Below are 21594 nucleotides of genomic sequence, written 5' to 3' on the forward strand. Positions count from 1 at the left end.
AAAGCCCACATGGAAGAAGCACACCAGCCTGTGCAATCACGAGGTGTCGAAGGGATCAGGTATGAGGCATCATCAGAACAAAAAAATCTTACCATAGTGAATGAAGGGGGAAGTGCAGAGTGGAGACCCAAAGCCCATTTGTCGGCCACTGGGATACCCTTGCAGAGGGGTCTAGGGGAGGAGATGAGTCAGTCAGGGTGCGATGTAGCACTGATGAAGAATACAGCTTTCCTCCAGTTCCTAAAGACTTTCTCTTTCTACCCGTCCCCCTTCACCCCCCCAACTATCATGATCCATTCTACCTTGCAAGTCTGGATCGAGCAGAGGATGTACACTGGTGTAGATAGGAACTGGAGGCACAGGGAATCCAGGGTGGATGATACCTTCAGGACCAGGGGTGTGAGTGGCGATACTGGGAGGATAGAGGGAGAGTGGGTTGGAAAGAGGGAACCGATTACAAGGATCTACATGTGACTTCCTCCCTGGGGGACGGACAACATAAAAGGCAGTGAAGGGAGATGTCAGACAGGGCAAGATATGACAAAATAATAATTTATAAATTATCAAGGGGTTATGAGGGAGGGGAGAGCAGGGAGGGAGGGGAAAAAAAGGACCTGATGCAAACAGCTAAAGTGGAGAGCAAATGCTTTGAAAATGATTAGGGCAAAGAATGTACAGATGCGCTTTACACAATTGATGTATGTATGGATTGTGATAAGAGTCGTATGAGCCCCTTTTAAAATGTTTAACCAAAAAGAGAATGTCTTAATTTGATGGACTCACTTTAAGCATCATACCAGACAATGTTATGGTGCCATTTGTAAGATGGCATGGCTACTTTTCCATGGCTACTTTTTCAGAAGTAAGCTATCTGGTCTGTTACTTGTCTGGAAGTTCTGTTGAAACTTGTTCACCATGGATGACCCTGCTAGTATTTTAAATACTGGTGGTATAGTTTCCAGCATCAGAACAGCACACAAGGCACCACTGTATGACAGACGGATGTCATTAGGCTTGTCAGAAAGACTGTGTGGATCCCAGAATCCCAAACCTGAGAGCATGACTCATATCTGACAAAGAATTGGCCACAAAGAGTGACAGCTGATTGCTAGTAATCTGGTGCTAAAACCAAAAAGAGAAACCTACAGCTATCGCATAGATTCTGACTGAGAGCAGCCTTATGGGGCACAGTTGAAGTTACCTCTAAGATTTGAAGGCTGTAATCTTTTATTAAAAACATTTTTAAAATACATTTATTGGGGGCTCTTATATCTATTATCACAATCCATACATTCCTCCAATGTGTCATGCATGTTTGCACATATGCTTTCATCATCATTTTCAAAGCATTCTCTTCCCACTTAAACTCCTGATATCCACTCCCCATTTCTTTCCCCTCCTTCCCCCACCCTCCCTCCCTCACAAACCCTTGATAAGTTACAGATTATTTTTTCCATACCTTACATCCTCCATTGCTCCTTACCCACTTTTCCGTTACTCAGGTCCCTGGGAGGGGGTTCCAGTTGATCCTTGTGATAGATCCCCCCTTTCTCCTGCCACCCTCCCTTAATCCTCCTGGGGTCTCTACTCTCCTTGTTGGCGCTGAGGAGTTTATCTAGCCTGGATCCCCTGTGTTGTGGGCTCTTATCTGTAAAAGAAGCAGCCTGCCACACGTTTCTTCCTATGAGCAATTGTTTTGCTCTGTGCCATCAAGTTGGTCTGATTCACAGCCAGTCTACGTAAAACAGAGTGAAACACGGCCTCGTCCTGCCCCATCCTCACAGCCAGTCCTGTGTGCGAGCCCATGGTTGCCACTGCTGTCAACCCATCTTGCTTAGGGCCTTCCTCTTTTACGCTGCCCTTCTACTGTACCAAACATGATGTCCTTCTTTAGAGACTGGTCTGTCCTGACAACATGTCAAAAGCATGGAAGACAAAGTCTTGCCATCCTTACTCCTATGGAGAATTCTTGCCCGACTTCTTCCAAGAAAGATCTGTTTGTCCTTTTATTGGTCCATGGTAGGTTCACTATTCTTCTCTGGCACTACAATTTTAGATTTGGTCTCCTTTGATCTTCTTTAGTCAGTGTTCAGCTTTCACGTGCATATTAGACAATTGAAAATACCGTGGCTTAGGACAAGTGCACCTCAGTCCTCACAATAACAGCCTTGCTTTCCAATACTCGAAAGAGGTCTTCTGCAGCAGATTTACCTAATTCAATGAATCTGTTCATCTCTTGACTGCTGCTTCCACGAGCATTGACTGTGGATCCAAGCAAGACAAAATCCATGACAACTTCAATAGCTTCTCATTTATCATGATGTTCCCTACTGGTCACATTGTGAGGATTTTGGTTTTCTTTACATTGAGTCATAAACCACACTGCAGGCTGCATTCATTGATCTTCATCAACAAGTGTTGCAAGCCTTCTTCACTCTCAGCAAGCAAGGTGGTGTCACCTGCACACCACAGCTTGTTAATAAGCCTTCCTCCAATTCTGATGCCACATTCTTCTTCATTTAACACACTTTCTTTAATGATTGGCTCTGCATATGGATTGAATAAGTATGGTGTGTAGATACAATCCTGACAAACACCTATCCTGATTTTAAACCATGATCCATGGACAAATTCTGGTGAGGAACATAATGTGTTTTGGAATTCCCCTTCTTCTCAAGGTTATCTATAACTTTTTATTGTCCACACAGTCAAAAGCCCTGACATAGTTAATAAAACACATGTAATCATCTAGCTGGTGTTCTCTGTTTTCAGCCAAGATCCATCTGACATCAGCAATGATATCCCTTGTTTCTCATCCTCTCTCGAATTGGTCAGTTCCCTGTCAATATATTGCTGGAACCATTGTTGGATGATCTTCAGCAAAAATTTACTTGCATGTGCTATCAATGATATGATTCTATAATTTGAGCATCTTTTTGGTCATCTGTTTTGTAATGAAAACCAATGTGGATCTCTTCCGTTTAACCAAGTGGCTTTCTTCCAAATTTCCTGACATGCTTCCAATGTTCCATCAGCCCATTGAAATATTTCAATTTGTATTTCATCAGTTCTTGGAACCTTGTTTTTGTCTATTGCCTTCAGTGCAGCTTGGACTTTTTCTTTTAGCACCATGGGTTCTTGCTTCTATGTTACCTCCTGAAGTGACTAGTTCTTTTTGGTACAGTGATGATATATTTTCTTGTCTTCTGATGCTTCCTGCGCCATTCATTATTTTGCCCATAGAAACTTGCAAGACTGCAACTCAAAACTTCACTTATTTTTCTGGATTTCTTCCTGTTTAAGAACTGCTGAGAGATTGGTATGATTGACCTGTTTGTTAGCAATCTGACACTTACTCACTGCCCTACCAGAGCTCCTAATCATGTGCAACAAACACTATAATTCAGTTTTTTTATTAGTAGATTATTATTAATTATAATTAGATTGCTAGTAGTGTGGTTAGTGATTATATAAATGCTAAAGTTCATTTCGGATTCTGAGTCTTCAGTGATTGACTTTAATCTGATTATAATTTTATCTTAGACCTAAACATATATAACTTCCAGCTTTCAGTTGCTTAAAGCATTTTCTTCTGTTCTTCCTCTATTTTTACCACATAGTTCTGACCACTGATAAAGTGGAGAGGCAACTGAAAAGAGACAGAATGACACAGTGGCTGCAGCAAAAGGCTCAGACATAAGTTCTGAGGATGGCACACGACTGGGCAGGACATTCATTTCTGTTGTATATGAGCTAGCTCTAAGTCAGAAACAACTTAACGGCACCTAACAACCACAACTACATGACTTTCATAGGCTTTTTCACATTTGCCCTGCTTTGAAATATTTTTTAAAGTATACTTGCAATAAATATATTTTTAAGAAATCATAAATAAGCCAAATAGGTAGCAGAAAACCAACCATAGCTATGATAGCAATAATATTTTCACCTTATTTTTTTCTTTCAAAATATATCCCGAATGCATTCTCATAGAGAATAATGTATATTATTTATCTATATTTTTGTTATTTAAGAGAAAGATGAGGCTGTATACTCCCATAAAAATTTCTGATCTTGCAAAATATAAATAGATCCCTATGAATCAGAATTGACTTGATGCAATGGCTTGGCTTTTTTATTCTATTTATAAAAGGAACCATGGTGGCAAGTGGAAAATACACTTGGCTGCTAGTCCTGAGTGAAGAGTTGGAGCCCACCACGTCCGTCTCTGTGGGAGAAAGATGCCGCAGTCTGCTTCTTTAAAGTCTCCCGCACTGGAAACCCGGAAACAGTTATACTCTGTCCTGTGGAACTGACTGTTTTTACGCACCTTTGTTTCTTTGTATTTCAATTACAGACACTACTCATTTGTGTTTTCTTGAAAAATGAGCAGTACTTTAAACAATGTTGTCTATTTTATATGTAGTTAAGCTTTTGTTCATATTCTTAATTTTCTTGAGATAAATTATGTACATTTTAATTGGTTATATATATATTGTGAATTTGTCTTCTGAAAAAAATTAATTTTATCAGATGGATTTTCATTTCTTCTACCATAAAAACAAAAATGTACTAAGTAAAAAGCAAACAACTAGCCAATCAGCAGTAGAAAATCATGTATGAAAAGGTCTTAGCATGAATTTAGTTGTTATTAATAATTTAGGTTATTAAAACTAAAAGATTCTCTACATTATTTATGGGCTGTTTTTGGTATTTTGTAAAACTATATGCAACATAAAACATAGTGACATTATAGTTTATGGAAAAATATAAAGCATGAAATTAAGAGTTAGGTTAGTATATAAAATTTGTAATTGAATACTTTGCATGTTTTATTAAGGGGAACATATATTTAGGTATATTTAGGAGCTTAAGGAATATAATAATCAGCTGCTTGATTCAAACCAGAAAAACATGCCATATAAATGAATTTGAAGCAAGTACAGTGAAATAAATATGAAAAATATAATCAAAACATAATTTCAGAAAATGTAATGAAAGCAACATATCGATCTTTATTTTATTCATAAAGTCAAAGCAACATTTAGTGAAAGCAGTTTTATAGCAGCTCAAATGCTTAGGGTGTCAGTTATGAAGGTCGAGATGGTGGTAGAAATTATATAATTCTTATATTCAGTGCTCTGAATGTAAGATAGAGTTTAGGTACTTTGAAGAGTGTGTGGATATCTTTTAGTTCCGTTTTCCTATATTTGTGGCCATGGGCCACTAACATCACTGCTTATTTGGGCATTTGCTGGACAAACAGGCTCTCATGCCTGACCCTGAGCTTTTAATAAGAGTTTGTTCTTTCAAGGTAATCTGTAGAGACTTTGAGCACATTGGAGGTTGAGAAACACTTTCCACCCCCCCTGTGCTGGGTTCATTTTGTTTATGGATTTTCTTCCTTAAAAAAAAAAATACTTTCATTGGGGGCTCTTACATCTCTTATTACAATCCATATATTCCTCCAATGTGTCAAGCACATTTGCACAAATGCCACCATCATCATTTTCAAAGCATTCTCTTCCTACTTGAGCCCCTGGTATCAGCTCCCCATTTCTTGCCCCTCCCCCTGCACTTGCCCTCCCTCACAAACCCTTGATAAGATATAGATTATTTTTTCCATGTCTTACATTGTCCTCCATCGTCTCTCACCCACTCTGTCATTATTTGTCCCCTTGGGAGAGGGTTCTCGGTTGATTTTTGTGGTGGAGTCCCTCTTACTTCCCCACCCTCTGCTAATCCTCCTGGTCTCTCTACTCTCCTTGTTGGCCCTGAGGGGTTTATCTAGCCTGGATTCCCTGTATTTTGGGCTCTTATCTGTATCAGTGTGCATGTTCTGGTCTAATTTGATTTGGAAGGTAGAAATGAGGTCATGATAGTGGGGTGAAGGAATCACCAAAACACCTTTTTATGGAATTATTCTCATACTGCTCCTTTTAATTTAGCCTCTGATGATTAGTGACACTTGGTACAGAATATTTGTTTTCTGTTGACATATGTTGAAAGTGCAAAGATTCTGAGTTGTTGTTAGCATTATGTGCTGAGATAGGAATACAAATGTTTGTGAAAATGGAAGATTGTGATTGTATCAAATCAAAGAGATCAGAAAAATAACATTCTCAAACAATAAAATAGAACTTAACAGAAGAAAATTGTCCTGCGAACACGCCCCAGGTAGTTTAATAATAAAGCTTTCATGTAAATAGACTAATCTGATCATTTTCTTTATGCTGATATCTTGAGTATATTTTGTATATATACACTATCTATCTTGTAAGCAAGTATCTATTGAGTCCCTATGTATTAGATGTCCTGTAAATAAGCAGTGATGGTTGAGTTGTAATCTGAGGGTTGGGCTGATTGACTTTGGCGTCTTTGTATTTGATTGCCACTTTTAAATCTACAACCATATATTCTCAGTGACTCTTTATAAAAAGAACTCCATGCATCTTTTCTAAGTGAAATAAAAATGGAGAACAAATAAAATTATCAAGTGCCAATTAAAAGTAAATTATATTTCTATTTATGGTAATATATTTTCAGGAATTAAAATTGTGTTTCCCTTATTCCCAATACTACATTCTAAGACTAGAGAAGCATGTTCATTTGAATTTCAGCCACTTCCTCCCTACCTGATTAAGGTAAAAATACATGACATCTGTAAACCTCAAATTGCTTAATGAAAATAGGTATTAAAATATATACCTTGTAGAATCTTGACCCAAGGATATATAACTTGGATTAATATCATGTATATGAAAGTACACAATAGGTTTGTACCATTAGTTATAATTTATTAATTCTGTGGTGCAACTCCAGAGCTACCCTATAGAATATAAATCTTATGTCAATAAAAACACCCCAAATTTATAATAATTTCATATTAAAATTAATTTAAAATAAGTGTAAAATTTAAAAAATGCACTCAAAATTTAAATACTATCCAATTTATAGCTGAATTGTTTTATAATAAATCAATTTCCCAGGAGTCTAGCTTAAATATAAGGAAAAAAATATATTAAAAGACAAATAAACCTCTGTGTACACTTAATATCAAATTCAACATTAATATGAATATAGCATATTAAAATGCCCCTAAATTCAGAATCTCATTTCTTAATTTATCCCTTGATATGTAAATATATATTACTTTTTATCCCAACATAAGTATAAGTTAAATATATATTTATATACCAAAGGTCATATTAATGAAATGAATTTTTGATTTTAATTTAATTTAAAATTTTATATTTTAATTTCAACTAATAGAAATTTCAGTCATACATTTGTATATTTATATAAAATAAGAAAACAATTGTCAACATTCAACCATTTGGAGATGCAGAATAAGATAAAGAACTAACTATAATGAAGGATCATAATAAATTATGTATAACATTGTGAAGAACACAAATTCCAGAATACTTAATTGTGCTCATGGAGAAACCAGTATGTGCAAAGATCAAGGGGCAGCCATTCAAACAAAACAAGGCTTGAAAATCAGGAAAGGTATTCTTCTGTGATGCTGCCTTGTATGAGGAAAACGGTCATATGGATTGGAAGAAAACACTCACAACCTACAATGTGCTGATTCTATAACCCTGCTTGCTGAAATTGAAGAGGACGTGTGGCTTATACTGATAAGGATCAGATTACAGACTTGAGTATGGGCTATACGTCAACAATAAGGAAACAAAAAATCCTCACAATTTCACCAATAAGCAAAACTAAGATAAATGGAGAAAATATTGAAGTTGTCTAAGATCAATGTTTGTTTAGCTTGGATCCACCATCAACGCCCAAGGTAGCAGCAATCAGTTAATCAAAGAATGCATGGCATTGAACCACGCTGCTACAAAAAGACCCTTTTTAGGGCTAAAAAGAAATGATGTCTCTTTGAGCAAATAAGGTACACTGAGCAGAGACAATGGTATTTTCAGCCACCTCATATGCATACAATAACTGAACAGTGACAAAAGGCACACTGTATATGAACTAATGCCTTTGAATTACAGTTTTTAGTGAGACATCTTGAATAGTTCATAGACTGACAGAAGAAGGAACGTATTTCTCATGGAAGATGTACATCCAGATACTCCTGAGCAGGGATGGCAACATTTTTCCTAATTATCTTGTATATGTTATCAGAAGGGACTAGTCCTTGGCAAAGGTCACAGTGTTTGCTAAAGCAGACCAAGAAAAGCCCAAACTAAACAAGCACTGCCATCGAATCAATAATGACTCATAGTGACCCTATAGGACAGAGTAGAACTGCCCCTGTGAGTTCTTGAGACTGTAATTCACAATTATTTATGGACTAGTATCAACATATAGGGTTATATTGGTCTCATGGGCTTGATCTGGAATTTATAGACTAACTAGTAACAACATATTGCCTAATCAGTTTTAGGGACTTGACCTGGATTGGACTGGGATATTGTCTTAATGTACAGTTGCTCTTTGATATAAAGTTCTCTCTTATACATATGAGTCTATGCAATTGTTTCTCTAATCAACCCAGACTAACAGTGTCCAAGCATATGATTTATTTTGCACAATTATCTTATATGTGCTGGAAAAGGATGTGTAATATGCTGTTGTGTCATGTGTTTGAGTCATGTGTTCTGTGTATGTCTAAGATCCAATTATTGTTTAGATTTTTCAGATATTTGTGGGCATTTGTCCTGGTTGCTCTGTCATATATCAAACTCAATCTCTTAAATCCTCCTCCTACTGCTGTTTAGTTGTTTATTTCTATTTTCATTTCTGTAATAGTTTGTTGGAGCTCTGTTGTTAGATACATAAATATTTTTGTTTATAAAATAAACTTGATAGATTGACCCTTTAGCCACAGCATAATACCCTTTCCTATCTCTTATGTTGTTTTTTGCCTTAAAGTACATTTTAATAAGTATTAATATTGCCACCCCTGTATATTTTTACATTTGGTACATTTTAAAGCATAATTTTCAATTTTGTAAGGAAAATATGTCTCCTGTAGATAGCATATTGAATCATTTTTAAAATCCACTCTACCACTCTTTGTCTCTTGACAGGCATATTTAATTTATTTATATTCATTGTAATTATCAGTAAGTATAATTTACTGCTTCTTTTGTTGTATTTTTTTGGTGTTGTTTTTTCTTCCTTTGCACCAGAGTTTCTGTTTGTCTTTATTTTATTCATTACGGTCAGTGTCATGGTGATGCATTGGGCTGCTTACCACAGCATCAGCAATTCAAAGCAACCAGCCAATAGATGTAGAAAGACAGGGCTTTCTCTTCCCCTGAAGAGCTATGGTCTTGGAAACTCTCAGGAGGCAATTCTACCCTGTCTTATCGAGTCTATATTAATCGGCATGAACTCAATGGTAGTGAGATCTTGTGGCATGATTTTGATTTCTCCTTCAGAAAGATTTCTGATCCTTTTATTTTGCCCACTTATTTGCATCATCTTGTCCTGTCTCATGATATGATTTGATATTGTCTGTTGTCTTTACGGCATCAAGGGGTGATAATACTCATTTATTGATTGTGTATTTAGTTGTCATTCTTGTTTTTTGGTTTTGTTGGCTATATTTGTGTTTGCTGAGCTGATGCAGTACACTGATGGCACTGAACGGTTCGCTGTGTCTGTATTCTTTCATTCCAGGTGCCCAGTTCCAGGATTTCCATCTTAGCCTATTTAAGTGACATTCGCAGTGTTCACAGTCAATAGGTGGTGCATCTGACTTGTTTACCATCTTGTCTCTTCCTGTTTTGAACCTACCTCTGAAATAATACTGTTTTCCTTTCAATTTTTCTTTATGAAATTTGACTTCTACTCCTGTAAAGAGCTATAGTATTGGGTACCCACAGGGACACTTCTACCCTGTCCTATAGGATCACTGTAAATTGAAATTGACTCCTTGGCAGTGAGTTTTTTGAGTTTTATAAAATGCTAACCATATATATCTTCAGAAATTGATGAAATATATGTCTTTGTCTCTTTTTTTCTTTTTATTTTATTGCTGCACTTCAACCATTTCCTTCTCTTTTTAATTTTTGGTATATTGATCCTCCTTTATCTGCTTGCTCTTTTGTTTTGCTGTTCCTTGTTTCCAATGAGAGCTATTATGCGTTTTTATTACTAGAATGTCTACTTTTAATTTTCCAAATCTCCCTTCACTATCAACAATTTTAATAGTGATTGGTTTATTGATTATATTTAAACCCATACATATTTTATATTTTTACATGATAAAGTATCTCAATAAAACAGTTTTGCTCCTAGAGTCACAGATTACACATGCATGGAAGCATTACCCAAAAATATGTGTTCCAACTTGTGTGATCAATGACTGCAGAGGAGTTATCTCAATAAAAACCCTTGTCTTAATCTTATTAGGTGGCCTTAAAAATGTTCTCATCAAAACAATGCCTTGTTGGGGCATCATCTCAGACAATTTAATTCAAGACACAGGGGTCAGTTCAGAAGATTATGGTGACAATTCTTGGGGAACTTAAAGGGGTAATCTTGACAGATTTTAATCACAAGACATAGGGTGATCATGGGGCCTTATTATTAAGAGTTTTCTCCTTTTTTAAAAAAATGCAAAAACTGCATTGGTGACGGAAAGGCTAGGAAAACTTCCCAATTCCCCACCTTCTGCCCCCTCCCCCCAAAATAATACATTTGCGATGACAAAGCATCTACTTGTTCTTTGAGGACAGCAAGGATGGTCTTATGAGAATTTCAACTGGGAAACATTGCTCCATCCATCCTACAAGAGGAAGGATCTTCCCCTGCATGTTTCTTTTTATTCCCCAAACTCAGAGAATATTTAGAATGAACATGATTCAAGTCCCTTGTGGATATCAAACTGTTGCTTTGGCCTGGTATGCATTGAAGAAGAACACAGAATTCTTCAGGGAGTGATTCAAGAGATGGAAACAACACCTTCAGAACTATATAAATCCGGACTGTGGCTATTTTGAGAAACAAGAGCGTCACATTTTTATGTTTTTTAATAGACTTTGTAACAATATTCCTGGATTTACCTCTCATATCAGCAGATTGAATCCACTGACAGCTCTGAGGAGAAAGATGAATGTCTATTCCTGTAAAAGTTATAGACTTGAAAATCCATAGGGGCAGTTCTACTTTCTCTGTAGTGCTGAGTGGGAATCAGATTGATGGGAGTGAGGGGGTTTGGTGATTTTTAATAGTCTTTCAAGTACTGATTATGTAGTTTTTTAAAGGTACTGAATATGTAGTTTGCTGTTTGTCTAAGACTTTGTTATTTTGAATAAAATTTTGAATCTTTGTTTTGGCCTGGTAAGACCTAAGTTTTATGAAGAGTGGTCTTAGATATGACCTTCTGTTATGGTTTGTATTCCAGTTTGTTTCTTTTAATCGCAGAAAATACATCTCATTAAACCTGGCTCTAAACCATTAGGGAATTCAATAACCCCCAATCCAAAGAAAGGTTTCATTACTATATGAGATGGTGAAATTGTGTGTCAACTTGGCTATGTCATGATTCTCAATATTTTGACAATTATGTATGATGTAGTTTGAAAGTTTTACAATGATATGACTTGGTAGCTATATAATGAAGCCATGTGATATGATTAGTGTGATATGAATTGTGAGGGAGAATTAGTGTGTGTGTGCATGTGTACATGTGTATGGTCTGTATTTCATGAACCCTTCAGCATATCTCATTTACTAGCTCTAAATTTTCCTTCTGATTTGTTATTATCTACCTTTTGGCTTTAAGGGGTTCAGTAGTCATAGCAGTGAACCTTTTTACCAGCTTGTCTCAGTCCCAGATTCATCAGCCTCTGAACCCCGTTAACCAAAAATCTACCTATGGATCACAGTTCTTAGACTGGTCAGCCTTTAAACTACGTGGGTCATGAAAAGCCTGTTGCATGTCACCTGATTCAGGGACTTGCCAGCCTCTACAACTGTGTGAGCAATTATAAAAAAAACAAACAAAAAACTCACTATATTTTTATTTCAGTAGTTTTGCTTCTCTAGAGAACGCAATTTAAGATACCATGAAACAGTAAATCCAACATTTCTTGTTGATTTTGGCCAGAAAGCAAGGTTATGATTTTCTCACCAGCTCTACCATGCATTAAAAATATCATTTCATGTTTTTTAGAATTTATTGTTGCATTCTGCTGGGATTTCTTAGTATGACTCTATGATTGGGAATATTAAGCCCTTTGCATCTTTTACAACTAAGGTTTTACCCTTATAAGAATTTATCCTGGGCTTCAAACTTCTCTATCCGGCTCCTCTCTTCTTTTAAACCTTTTCTTCACCTCCCTAGGCTATGCTTAAAACCTCATAAAAGAGTAAATTTGTATGGTTTTATGCTTTTTGGTGGCATGGTAGATAAGGAGTTGAACTGCTAACCACAAGCGCCATAGATCAGAACCACAGGTTGCTCCGTGGGAGAAATCGCTCCTGTAAAGTTTTATAGCCTCGGAAAACTCAACGAGGCAGCTCAGTTGCACAGGGTCACCAAGAGTCAGAATTGAATCAATGACAATGAACTGCGTTGTTCAGGATCAAAGGAACTTTCTCTAGTGTATGGTAAATGCACAGCGTTGTTTTGCCTGTCCCACCTTTTGAGTGTTCCCTAATCAGACTTTTGGGTGAATTTTTGAGAACATGGTCAAAGTCATGCCCTTTACTGAGTCACAAGCAGTCGCTCATCTGCCGTACAGTGGGGGGACACAGATACCGTATCTGAGCAACGCCTTCCTAAAAAGAGCGTCACTGTAACTCGAGGACAGTATTTTTGGAACCCATGATTTTCCACATCCATGTAAACCTCCTAGGTGTGAATGCAGTTCCATAGCTCCCCAGTGCTTGTGGGTGTTTTGAAAGTTCAATAATTCAGTAAAGCAGAGAGACTTACTTGTGAAAATGCCGAGGAAGAGGTGTTTGGTGCCTTCTGACTCTGTTTGTTTCAAGTCACGGACAATTCCCGTTGCAGACATTTCTCAGACAAGCGGCAACACAAGAGTGAGGAGTGACACTCGGTTCTCTTGCACAGAAGGTGCGAGCGACACGATTGACTTTTTTGGGGGAAACGCAAGTGCTAATATTCAAGCCTGGCAAAGAAGCTTTTCAGTTTATTTCACATGTTTTAATGTGTAATTAAAATTTTTATATGTATATGTTATTAGAGATTTTTTTCTTCACAGTTACCTATTTTTTCAGTAAACCTTTAATTTCTCCTTTAACGGTGTGTTTATATATGCTGCTGGTAGGGTTACAGGTTATTTAAAACTATGAAAATTCTTTGCTACTTTCAAAATACCCGTTAACTACATCTGAGGGATAGGTTCAGATGTAATATAGCAATTATGGATTACCTTTCTATAGCAAACGTATCCAGGAAATCCACACTATCATTGTGATGTATGTGCAGCCGTGTGATGCATGCAAACTGAAAGGCTGGGTAAAGCTCTATGGTTAATCAGTGAAATACTTATCATTAGAAGGAGGGAATTCAGCTAGCCTCTCCAAAGGGGAAGAAAAATATTTATTTTGAAATGAGATTTGGAAAGAGGCAAGGAGTTGATGAATTAGATCCTACTTCCAGGGCGAAGCGTGAGGGGTCATAGCATTGTGAAAATGATAGGCGAGCACACTCACTTGGTACCAGTTAAATAGTTGAATTTGAGACAACATAAAGGAAAGAGGAGTCTCAACAGTGGTTTGGAATAAGTCAACTCAGGTTATTTTAAAAATTATAGAAATTTGAGAGGAGGCTTTAGATAAATTATTTATATCTTCAGCCAAGAATTTTGTCTGTATCATTCTAAACACAGTACTGCAATTAAGAACATAAGAGAAGCAGATGGTGTCTGCAGAAAGAGAGAGTGTGGAGGTGCGTATCAAGACAGAATGGACTTGAGACTTGACTTTATATGTCAGAGTGAATGTATAAGTAGGTAGCAAAGTAAAAGCTTAGACAAAGGATCACTATCAACAGCAGCAACTAGAGTTTTAAATGTTAGGGAAGAAGAAAACAATAAAAATGAGGTTACAAGACTGATTGGAAACACACACACTAGCACACCTAAGAATGCACTTACAAAGTAAATCCCTCATTGTATTTATCTGAGACTGTTTTACTTAGGATTCTTCACCTTTAACACCTTCCACCACAGAAGTCATGCCCATTCAATGAGTGTGGCCAAGAAGGAAGCAGGTGAAAAATAAATTGGCAAGCGCAAATGGTAATACAACATAAGGACAGCATGTCCCAAGGCAAGCATGGCATTATGCAAAAAATGCACGTGAGAAATTAAAAAAAATTGTAGGCATCAATATGTACCATGGAACATCTCTAGGACAATATTTAAAATAAAAATTATGTTTTATTATCACCAATGTATACATATATTTTTAAACATGAACAATATTGTTTTTGAAATTCTTAGTTTTTTTGGGGGTAAAACAAACATGATCAAGAAATCCTGAAAATAGAAAATACTTTAGAGATGATGCAAACCATTTATCAATGTTATTGTGGTGAAACAGAAATTAATGTCCACAATGAAGATTGCATTTGAGAAAGCAATAGAAAACGGAATGAAGATTAATTCTACAGGAGAGGTGTCAGACTTAATTACAGTTCCTAAAATCATTACTCTGTGCATTAATGCTGTATAGAGTGGCAATCCGGCTGAAACTTTTTTCATATTTACTCTTTATGTTGATCCTATATATCTCCAGGATGTTTTATTGAAACTTAAAATGCAGACTAAAACAAGTATTTTCCTGCTAGTATTGTGAGTCTACCATAGCTCAACAGTCATGAGACGTTCAGCTATATCCTTTTTTTTTTAGCAATTTATTAGGGGCTCATACAACTCTTATCACAGTCCATACATATACATACATCAATTGTATAAAGCACATCCATACATTCCCTGCCCCAATCATTCTCAAAGCATTTGCTCTCCACTTAAGCCCTTTGCATCAGGTCCTCTTTTTTTTCCCCTCCCTTCCCTCTCCCCCCTCCCTCTTGTGCCCTTGGTAATTTATACATCGTTATTTTGTCATATCTTGCCCTATCCGGAGTCTCCCTTCCCCTCCTTCTCTGCTGTCCCTCTCCCAGGGAAGAGGTCACATGTAGATCCTTGTAATCAGTTCCCCCTTTCCAACCCACTCACCCTCCATTCTCCCAGCATCGCCCCTCACACCCTTGGTCCTGAAGGTATCATCCACCCTAGATTCCCTGTGCCTCCAGCCCTCATATGTACCAGTGTACAGCCTCTGCCCTATCCAGCCCTGCACGGTACAATTCGGATCATGGTAGTTGGGGGGAGGAAGCATCCAGGATCTGGGGGAAAGCTGTGTTCTTCATCGGTACTACCTCGCACCCTAATTAACCCATCTCCTCTCCTAAACCCTTCTATGAGGGGATCTCCATTGGCCGACACTTGGGCCTTGGGTCTCCACTCTGCACTTCCCACTTCATTTAATATGGTATGTGTATATATATATATATATATATATATATATATATATATATATATATATACACACACACACACACACACACACACACATACATCTTTTTTCTTTTTGCATGATGCCTTATACCTGGTCCCTTGGCACCTCGTGATCACACTGGCCGGTGTGCTTCTTCCATGTGGGCTTTTTTGCTTCTGAGCTAGATGGCCGCTTGTTCACCTTCAAGCCTTTAAGACCCCAGACACTATCTCTTTTGATAGCCGGGCACCATCAGCTTTCTTCACCACATTTACTTATGCACCCATTTGTCTTCAGTGATCGTATCATGGAGGTGTGCAGTCAATGATATGATTTTTTGTTCTTTGATGCCTGGTAACTGATCCCTTCGGGACCACTCGATCACTCAGGCTGGTGTGTTCTTGCATGTGGACTTTGTTGCTTCTGAGCTAGATGGCCGCTTGTTTATCTTCAAGCCTTTAAGACCCCAGTCACTATCTCTTTTGATAGCCGGGCACCATCAGCTTTCTTCACCACATTTACTTGTTCACCCACTTTGGCTCCAGCAGTTGTGTCGGGAGAGTGAGCATCATAGAGTTCCAATTTAATAAAAGAAAGTATTCATGCATTGAGGGAGTGCTTGAGTAGAGGCCCAAGGTCATTCCGCCACCTTAATACTTAACCTATAAATATAGACACATAGATCTATTTCCCCATCCTCCTATATATATTTGCATGTACATGTCTTTGTCTAGACCTCCATAAATGCCCTTTGACTCCTAGCTCTTTCCTCCATCTCCCTTGACTTTCCTCCTCCCCTACTACCATGCTTCGTCGCCACCTGGGCTAGAGTATACCTCTTCTCTAAGCAACCTTTCCCTTGATCATTTCCCACCAGGCCTGCCACTCCCCCTCTCTACTATTTTGGGTCCCATGTTTTTCCCTTGTCCCTGTGTTTGTTAACACCACTTCCTTACCCCCCCCCAACCCCAAGTCCCCCCAGAACTGTCGGTCCCATTGTTTTTCCTCCAGATAGTTCATCCAGCCTGTCCTATTCAGACATACCTGTGGAGACACTAACATGCACGAAAACAAGACAGAGGAAAGCAAAGCAACAGTATACAACCAGATAACAAAACAACAAAAACAAACCACTGACAAAGATCAGAACAAAATAGTTCACAGGAGAAAAGCTTGTAGTTAGTTCAGGGATTGTTTGCTGGCCCTTAGGAGCGTTTTCCAGTCCAGTCTGTTGGGGCACCAGGCCCTGGCCCCAAAGTCCACTTTCAGCATTCCCTGGGGACCTTGCCACTCCATTCCCTTGCTGTTCCGCTGCACTCCCCCAATGATTTGCCTCGGTGTGGTGGGATCAGGTCAGGTGCAATTTCCACACTGTGTCTCCGGTGCAGTCCCCTGTATCGCCCTTAGTCACTGATTGGCATCATTTCTCATAGGCTATACCTCATTTTATAGAGTCTGAGGGTGGCAAAACAAGCAACCCACAATTTCCTAATTCTTTACTCATTTATCAAAGTACCCCAAACTCTTCTCTATGTTTTAGAAGGCAGTTTGGAGTAAAATGCAAATTAATTGCCACTTTAAGCTAATAAAATAGATAAACTATCTCTCAGATTTTGTAAGTTTCTATAATTTACCATCAGGTCATATGAAGTAAAAAGAGAGGTAAGTTCCTGGTCTGGTTATTGTGATTTTTTATAAACTCATTTTCCTGCATGGGTCTGTCTATATTGGCATATAATGGAATTGTTCTCTATTGAAGGAGTGTATAAGAACCACGCACATTAAATTCTAGTGTAATAATGAACGAGATGCTATTGAAAGGGACCATTATACAGGCTTTATTTGAAGGGTTCCTGGGAAAAATTTATCACAGGACATAAGTTTGCTCTTCTTGTATATACTGTAATCCTGGAAAAATGATTTTATTCACAAAATAGTTTATTTACTACTTAGGTATCTTCAAATTTCAGAGCCATATCTACACTATACTTCAAGCAATGTTTAAATATTTAGAATTTTCTACCCATATTTTCCTTTAATCTGATATTCTTACTCACTTTTTTCTTTTGTATGTATTATACTCTTCATGAGGTATCCTGGACTATTTTAATATTATAGAGGAAAATAATAAAGAAATAAAATTCTCCTTGGTAATAAATTCATTTAGGTGTTTTCTTTTTGCAATGGTAAGTAGAAATTTTGTTTCTAAGAGAACAAAGTTGATGGGAAATTTCAGATAGTTTATTCCTTTGGGAATGCTTATTTATGGATTTATTTCCATGATTTAGGTTCATAATCTATGTTGAAATTGAACTTTATGGTCTCTCCCTAATAGTGCAACAGAACATCAATGGAACTAATATTGTACATGTACTAGTATTGTTTCCTTATTTATGACAAATCTTCTTTCTTTTATTCCAGAGAACCTTTCTGAAAAGAGAGTCAAAATTCACCAAGCCTGAACCAGCACCCAAACTCAAGTAATTTTACAATTCTATAGTAGAAAAGCATAAGTTAATGGCCTTGGTTTGAGTTTCATCAATGTAATTTCTGACTTTTGTGTCTAGGCTTAAAGAAGCATATGTTTACTTTGTAGACTCTAGAAAAGAAGCTAGTTGTGCAAACTATTCTGAAGGGAGAATGATGAGGATGGGTGATGGTTCCCTGGGCACGCCATGATAATGTATGGGGAACTTTACTAGGAAGCGTTAAGAAGCCAGGGTGGCGTGGTGGGTTATGAAGTAGGTTGCTAATCACAAAGTGAGCAGGGCAAGATGACCAGCTGCTCCAAGGGAAAAAGGAGGCTTTTCAGACCTCAGAAGGTTTACAGCTTCAGAAGCCACTGTGCAGTTCTACTCTGTCCTACTGTGTCCGGCAGTCAGCATGACCGTCATGGCCGTGAGTCTTGTAAACGCTTGCTTTCCAGTGACTCCTGTGATTCCTACTTTGTGTTACTACTTTACATACAGAATTTGTTGACAAACTTTAGTGAAAAACTTCTAATTTCGTGAGAGATATTAGAAGGTAAAATGAAAAGAAGGGATTATAGAAAGCTAACAATGAAGTTTCTGAAAAGGAATGTTTCACCTTGGTGTTGCCTTATTCTTCCCTAAATACACCAAAGAGCATTTTATCATTTTAGCGCCAACAAGGTTCAATGCACTATGCTAGGTTGCAAAGATACAAAAAGAAATAATGGTAAACCTTGGACCTTGAAGTATGTCAGAAGCAAGCTGTTTGGAAATGATAGAGCATAGAACAGTAACATTTGTAAATACTGCAATATAATGATACAGGCTTGTCTGAAATGACCAAGCAACTTTTTAAAAATTAGAGAGAAAAATATTTTTGTTGATAAGTATATATTTACTATTTGAGGTGCTCTTTAGAAAAACATTTTATTAGGGGCTCATATAACTCTTATCACAATCCATACATACATCAATTGTGTCAAGCACATTTGTACATATTTTGCCATCATTATTCTCAAAACACCTGCTTTCGACTTGAGCCCTTGGTATCAGCTCATTTTCCCCTCCCTCCCCGTCCCCACTCCCCCTGAACCCTTGATAATTTATAAATTATTATTCATCATATCTTACACCATTCGATATCTCCCTCACCCATTTCTCCACTATCCATCCCCCAGAGAGGAGGTTATATGTAGACTTTGTAAACTGTTCCCCTTTTGTACCCCACATTCCTTCCACCCTCCTGGTATCGCCACTCTCACCACTGGGCCTGAGGGGTTTATCTGTCCTGGATTCCCTGTATTTCCAGTTCCTATCTGTGCCAGTGCATATTCTCCAGTCCAGTTGTATATGTGGTGTTCTTTCTAATGAGATTTTTAATATAATGGTATTTTATAATGATATAATTAATATCATTTTTCCCCAAGTAAAATAATTTCCTTCAGCCTTTTCAGAAGTGCAACTCACTCAGCAATAAATGCTTTATGCTTTAACTGAAGATATGTTTTAAAGGCTAATTTTTTGTGCATAGAGCTATGATCAAATGACCCTTTCCTGTCCTGTCCTTATCCCACCCTCACCCCCACTGCTGGGTTCCTCATAGTCTGCGAAGTCTTAGTGTGATCTGAAAGGAGCCCTGGCTTCCTAGTGGTCATGCACTGGGACGCTACCACAAGGTCAGCAGTTTAAACCACCAGCCATCCCAAGGGAACAAGATGAGACTTTCCATTCCTGTAGTGAGGAACAATCAGGAAACCCACACGGGCAGTTCTTCCCTGTTTTATAAGGTCTCTATGAGTAGGAATTGACGTGAGGGCAGTGAGTTTGGTTTCGTTTTCCAGTGATAAAATAAATTTTAATTTTCTTTATAATAATGGTGTCATAAAATCTGTATCTTCATGAGATTGACTAATTTTTCTGAGCATAATGTCTTAAGGTGTTTAGTAGATTCTTCATTGTTTCTTTTCTTTTTTAAAAAGCATTTTATTAGGGACTCATACAACTCTTATCACAATCCATACATATACATACATCAATTGTATAAAGCACATCTGTACATTCTTTGCCCTCATCATTTTCAAAGCATTTGCTCTCCACTTAAGCCCTTTTCATCAAGTCCTCTACCCCCTCCCCACCCCTCCATCATTGTTTTCTAATGCTACATGACGTTCCACTGTATGGATCTACTTGAGTTTGTTTATCTAGTCCCCTATAGTCAGAGTTTTCTTTAATTGTTTCTATATTTTTGCTATTATATAAATTGCTGCCATAAGCTTAAGTGTGCATATGCCTATTCTTTTGTCCTTTATTTCTTTGATATATATGTCAAATAGAGAGATTATAGGATCATAAGATATATGTATTTTCATATGTTTAAGTAAGCATCACACTACAATTCTGCAATTCCACAAGCAATGTATGAGTATTTCAATCTCTCCCTTCCCTTTCCAGCATTTATTATTTTTTGTTAGTTTTTCTTTTTAAGATTGTTAGTGTGAGGTGGTTATTTCATCATTGTTTTAGTTCATATTTCTCTTACAGCTAATGAATCCAAACATTTCTTCGTATGCTTGCTGGACACCTGGATGTCATCTTTAGTAACTTGTCTATTCATGCCTTATGTCTGTTTTTTATTGGATTGTGGTTCTTTTTATTTAGGTGTTTTTGTTTTCTGTAGATTTTACAAATTAGCCTCATCTGATATATCATTGCTAAATATGTCCCCCTATCTATGTGTTCTCTAAGTTTTTTTTTTTTGGTAACTCTCTTGATAAAGTCTTTTGATACACATAAATGTTAAATTTTTAGAAGACTACAATTCTCTATTTTTTAACAGTACTCACATTTTTCCTTATGCTTAGTAGTACATTTATGCTTTGGATTAGGACACTTATGCTTGTACCTAATTTTTAAATTGATGGTCTTAAGGTTCTAGGGTTTAGATTTAAGTCTTTAATCCATCTTGAATTCATTTTTGTACCTGGTGTGAAGTATAGGTCCTGTTTAATTCTTTTTAAAGTGGAGATTCAATTTTCCCAGCACAATTTATTGGAAAGGCTATCTCTTGCCTCACTTAATGTATTTTAGATATTTTTAAAATCAAAGATGACATATCTATAGGTACTTGGTTGTATTTCTTGCTTCTCATTTCTAATCCATTGGTCTTAATGCCTATAATTGTACCAGTACCAACCTGTGTTGATTATTGTAGCTTTATAATAGGCTTTAAAGGTTGAGATTAAAGGCCTCCTTCTTTATGTTTTTTTTTTTTAATAGTGGCTTATTATCCTGGGATTCTTTCTTTTCCATATAAATTTGGTGATTGGAATTTTCCTTTTTGGGGGGTAGAATTATGCTGGGATTCGGATAGAAATTGCATTGCATTTATAAAATATTTTTGGTAATATTGGAGTATTCATTATATTTAGACTTCCTATCCAGGAACATGGAACATAGGACATTGTTTCATTTGTCTCTTTTGGTTTCCTGTACACATATGTGTCTTATAGGTTTCCTTGCATACGTTGTTTTCTTTTAAAAAAATTTATTGGGAGCTCTAACAGGTGCCATAACTTTTCATAATGCAATTCCCAACCAATGCCCAGGACCCTGT

The 21594-nt window shown here is 37.2% G+C and overlaps 1 protein-coding gene across 1 annotated transcript in view; it reads left to right on the forward strand.

The window, feature by feature from the left end:
* Positions 1-21594, forward strand: part of IQCM (IQ motif containing M) — a 473119-nt gene that overhangs the window by 146485 nt on the left and 305040 nt on the right. Inside the window, exons 9-11 of the mRNA XM_075543525.1 lie at positions 5033-5056; positions 9655-9691; positions 17934-17990. Of these exons, the coding sequence (XP_075399640.1) occupies positions 5033-5056; positions 9655-9691; positions 17934-17990 (118 nt within the window). The remainder of the gene's footprint in view (positions 1-5032; positions 5057-9654; positions 9692-17933; positions 17991-21594) is intronic.

Source organism: Tenrec ecaudatus, chromosome 3 (assembly GCF_050624435.1).
Source record: "Tenrec ecaudatus isolate mTenEca1 chromosome 3, mTenEca1.hap1, whole genome shotgun sequence".
In the NCBI taxonomy this organism is placed as follows: Eukaryota; Metazoa; Chordata; class Mammalia; order Afrosoricida; family Tenrecidae; genus Tenrec; species Tenrec ecaudatus.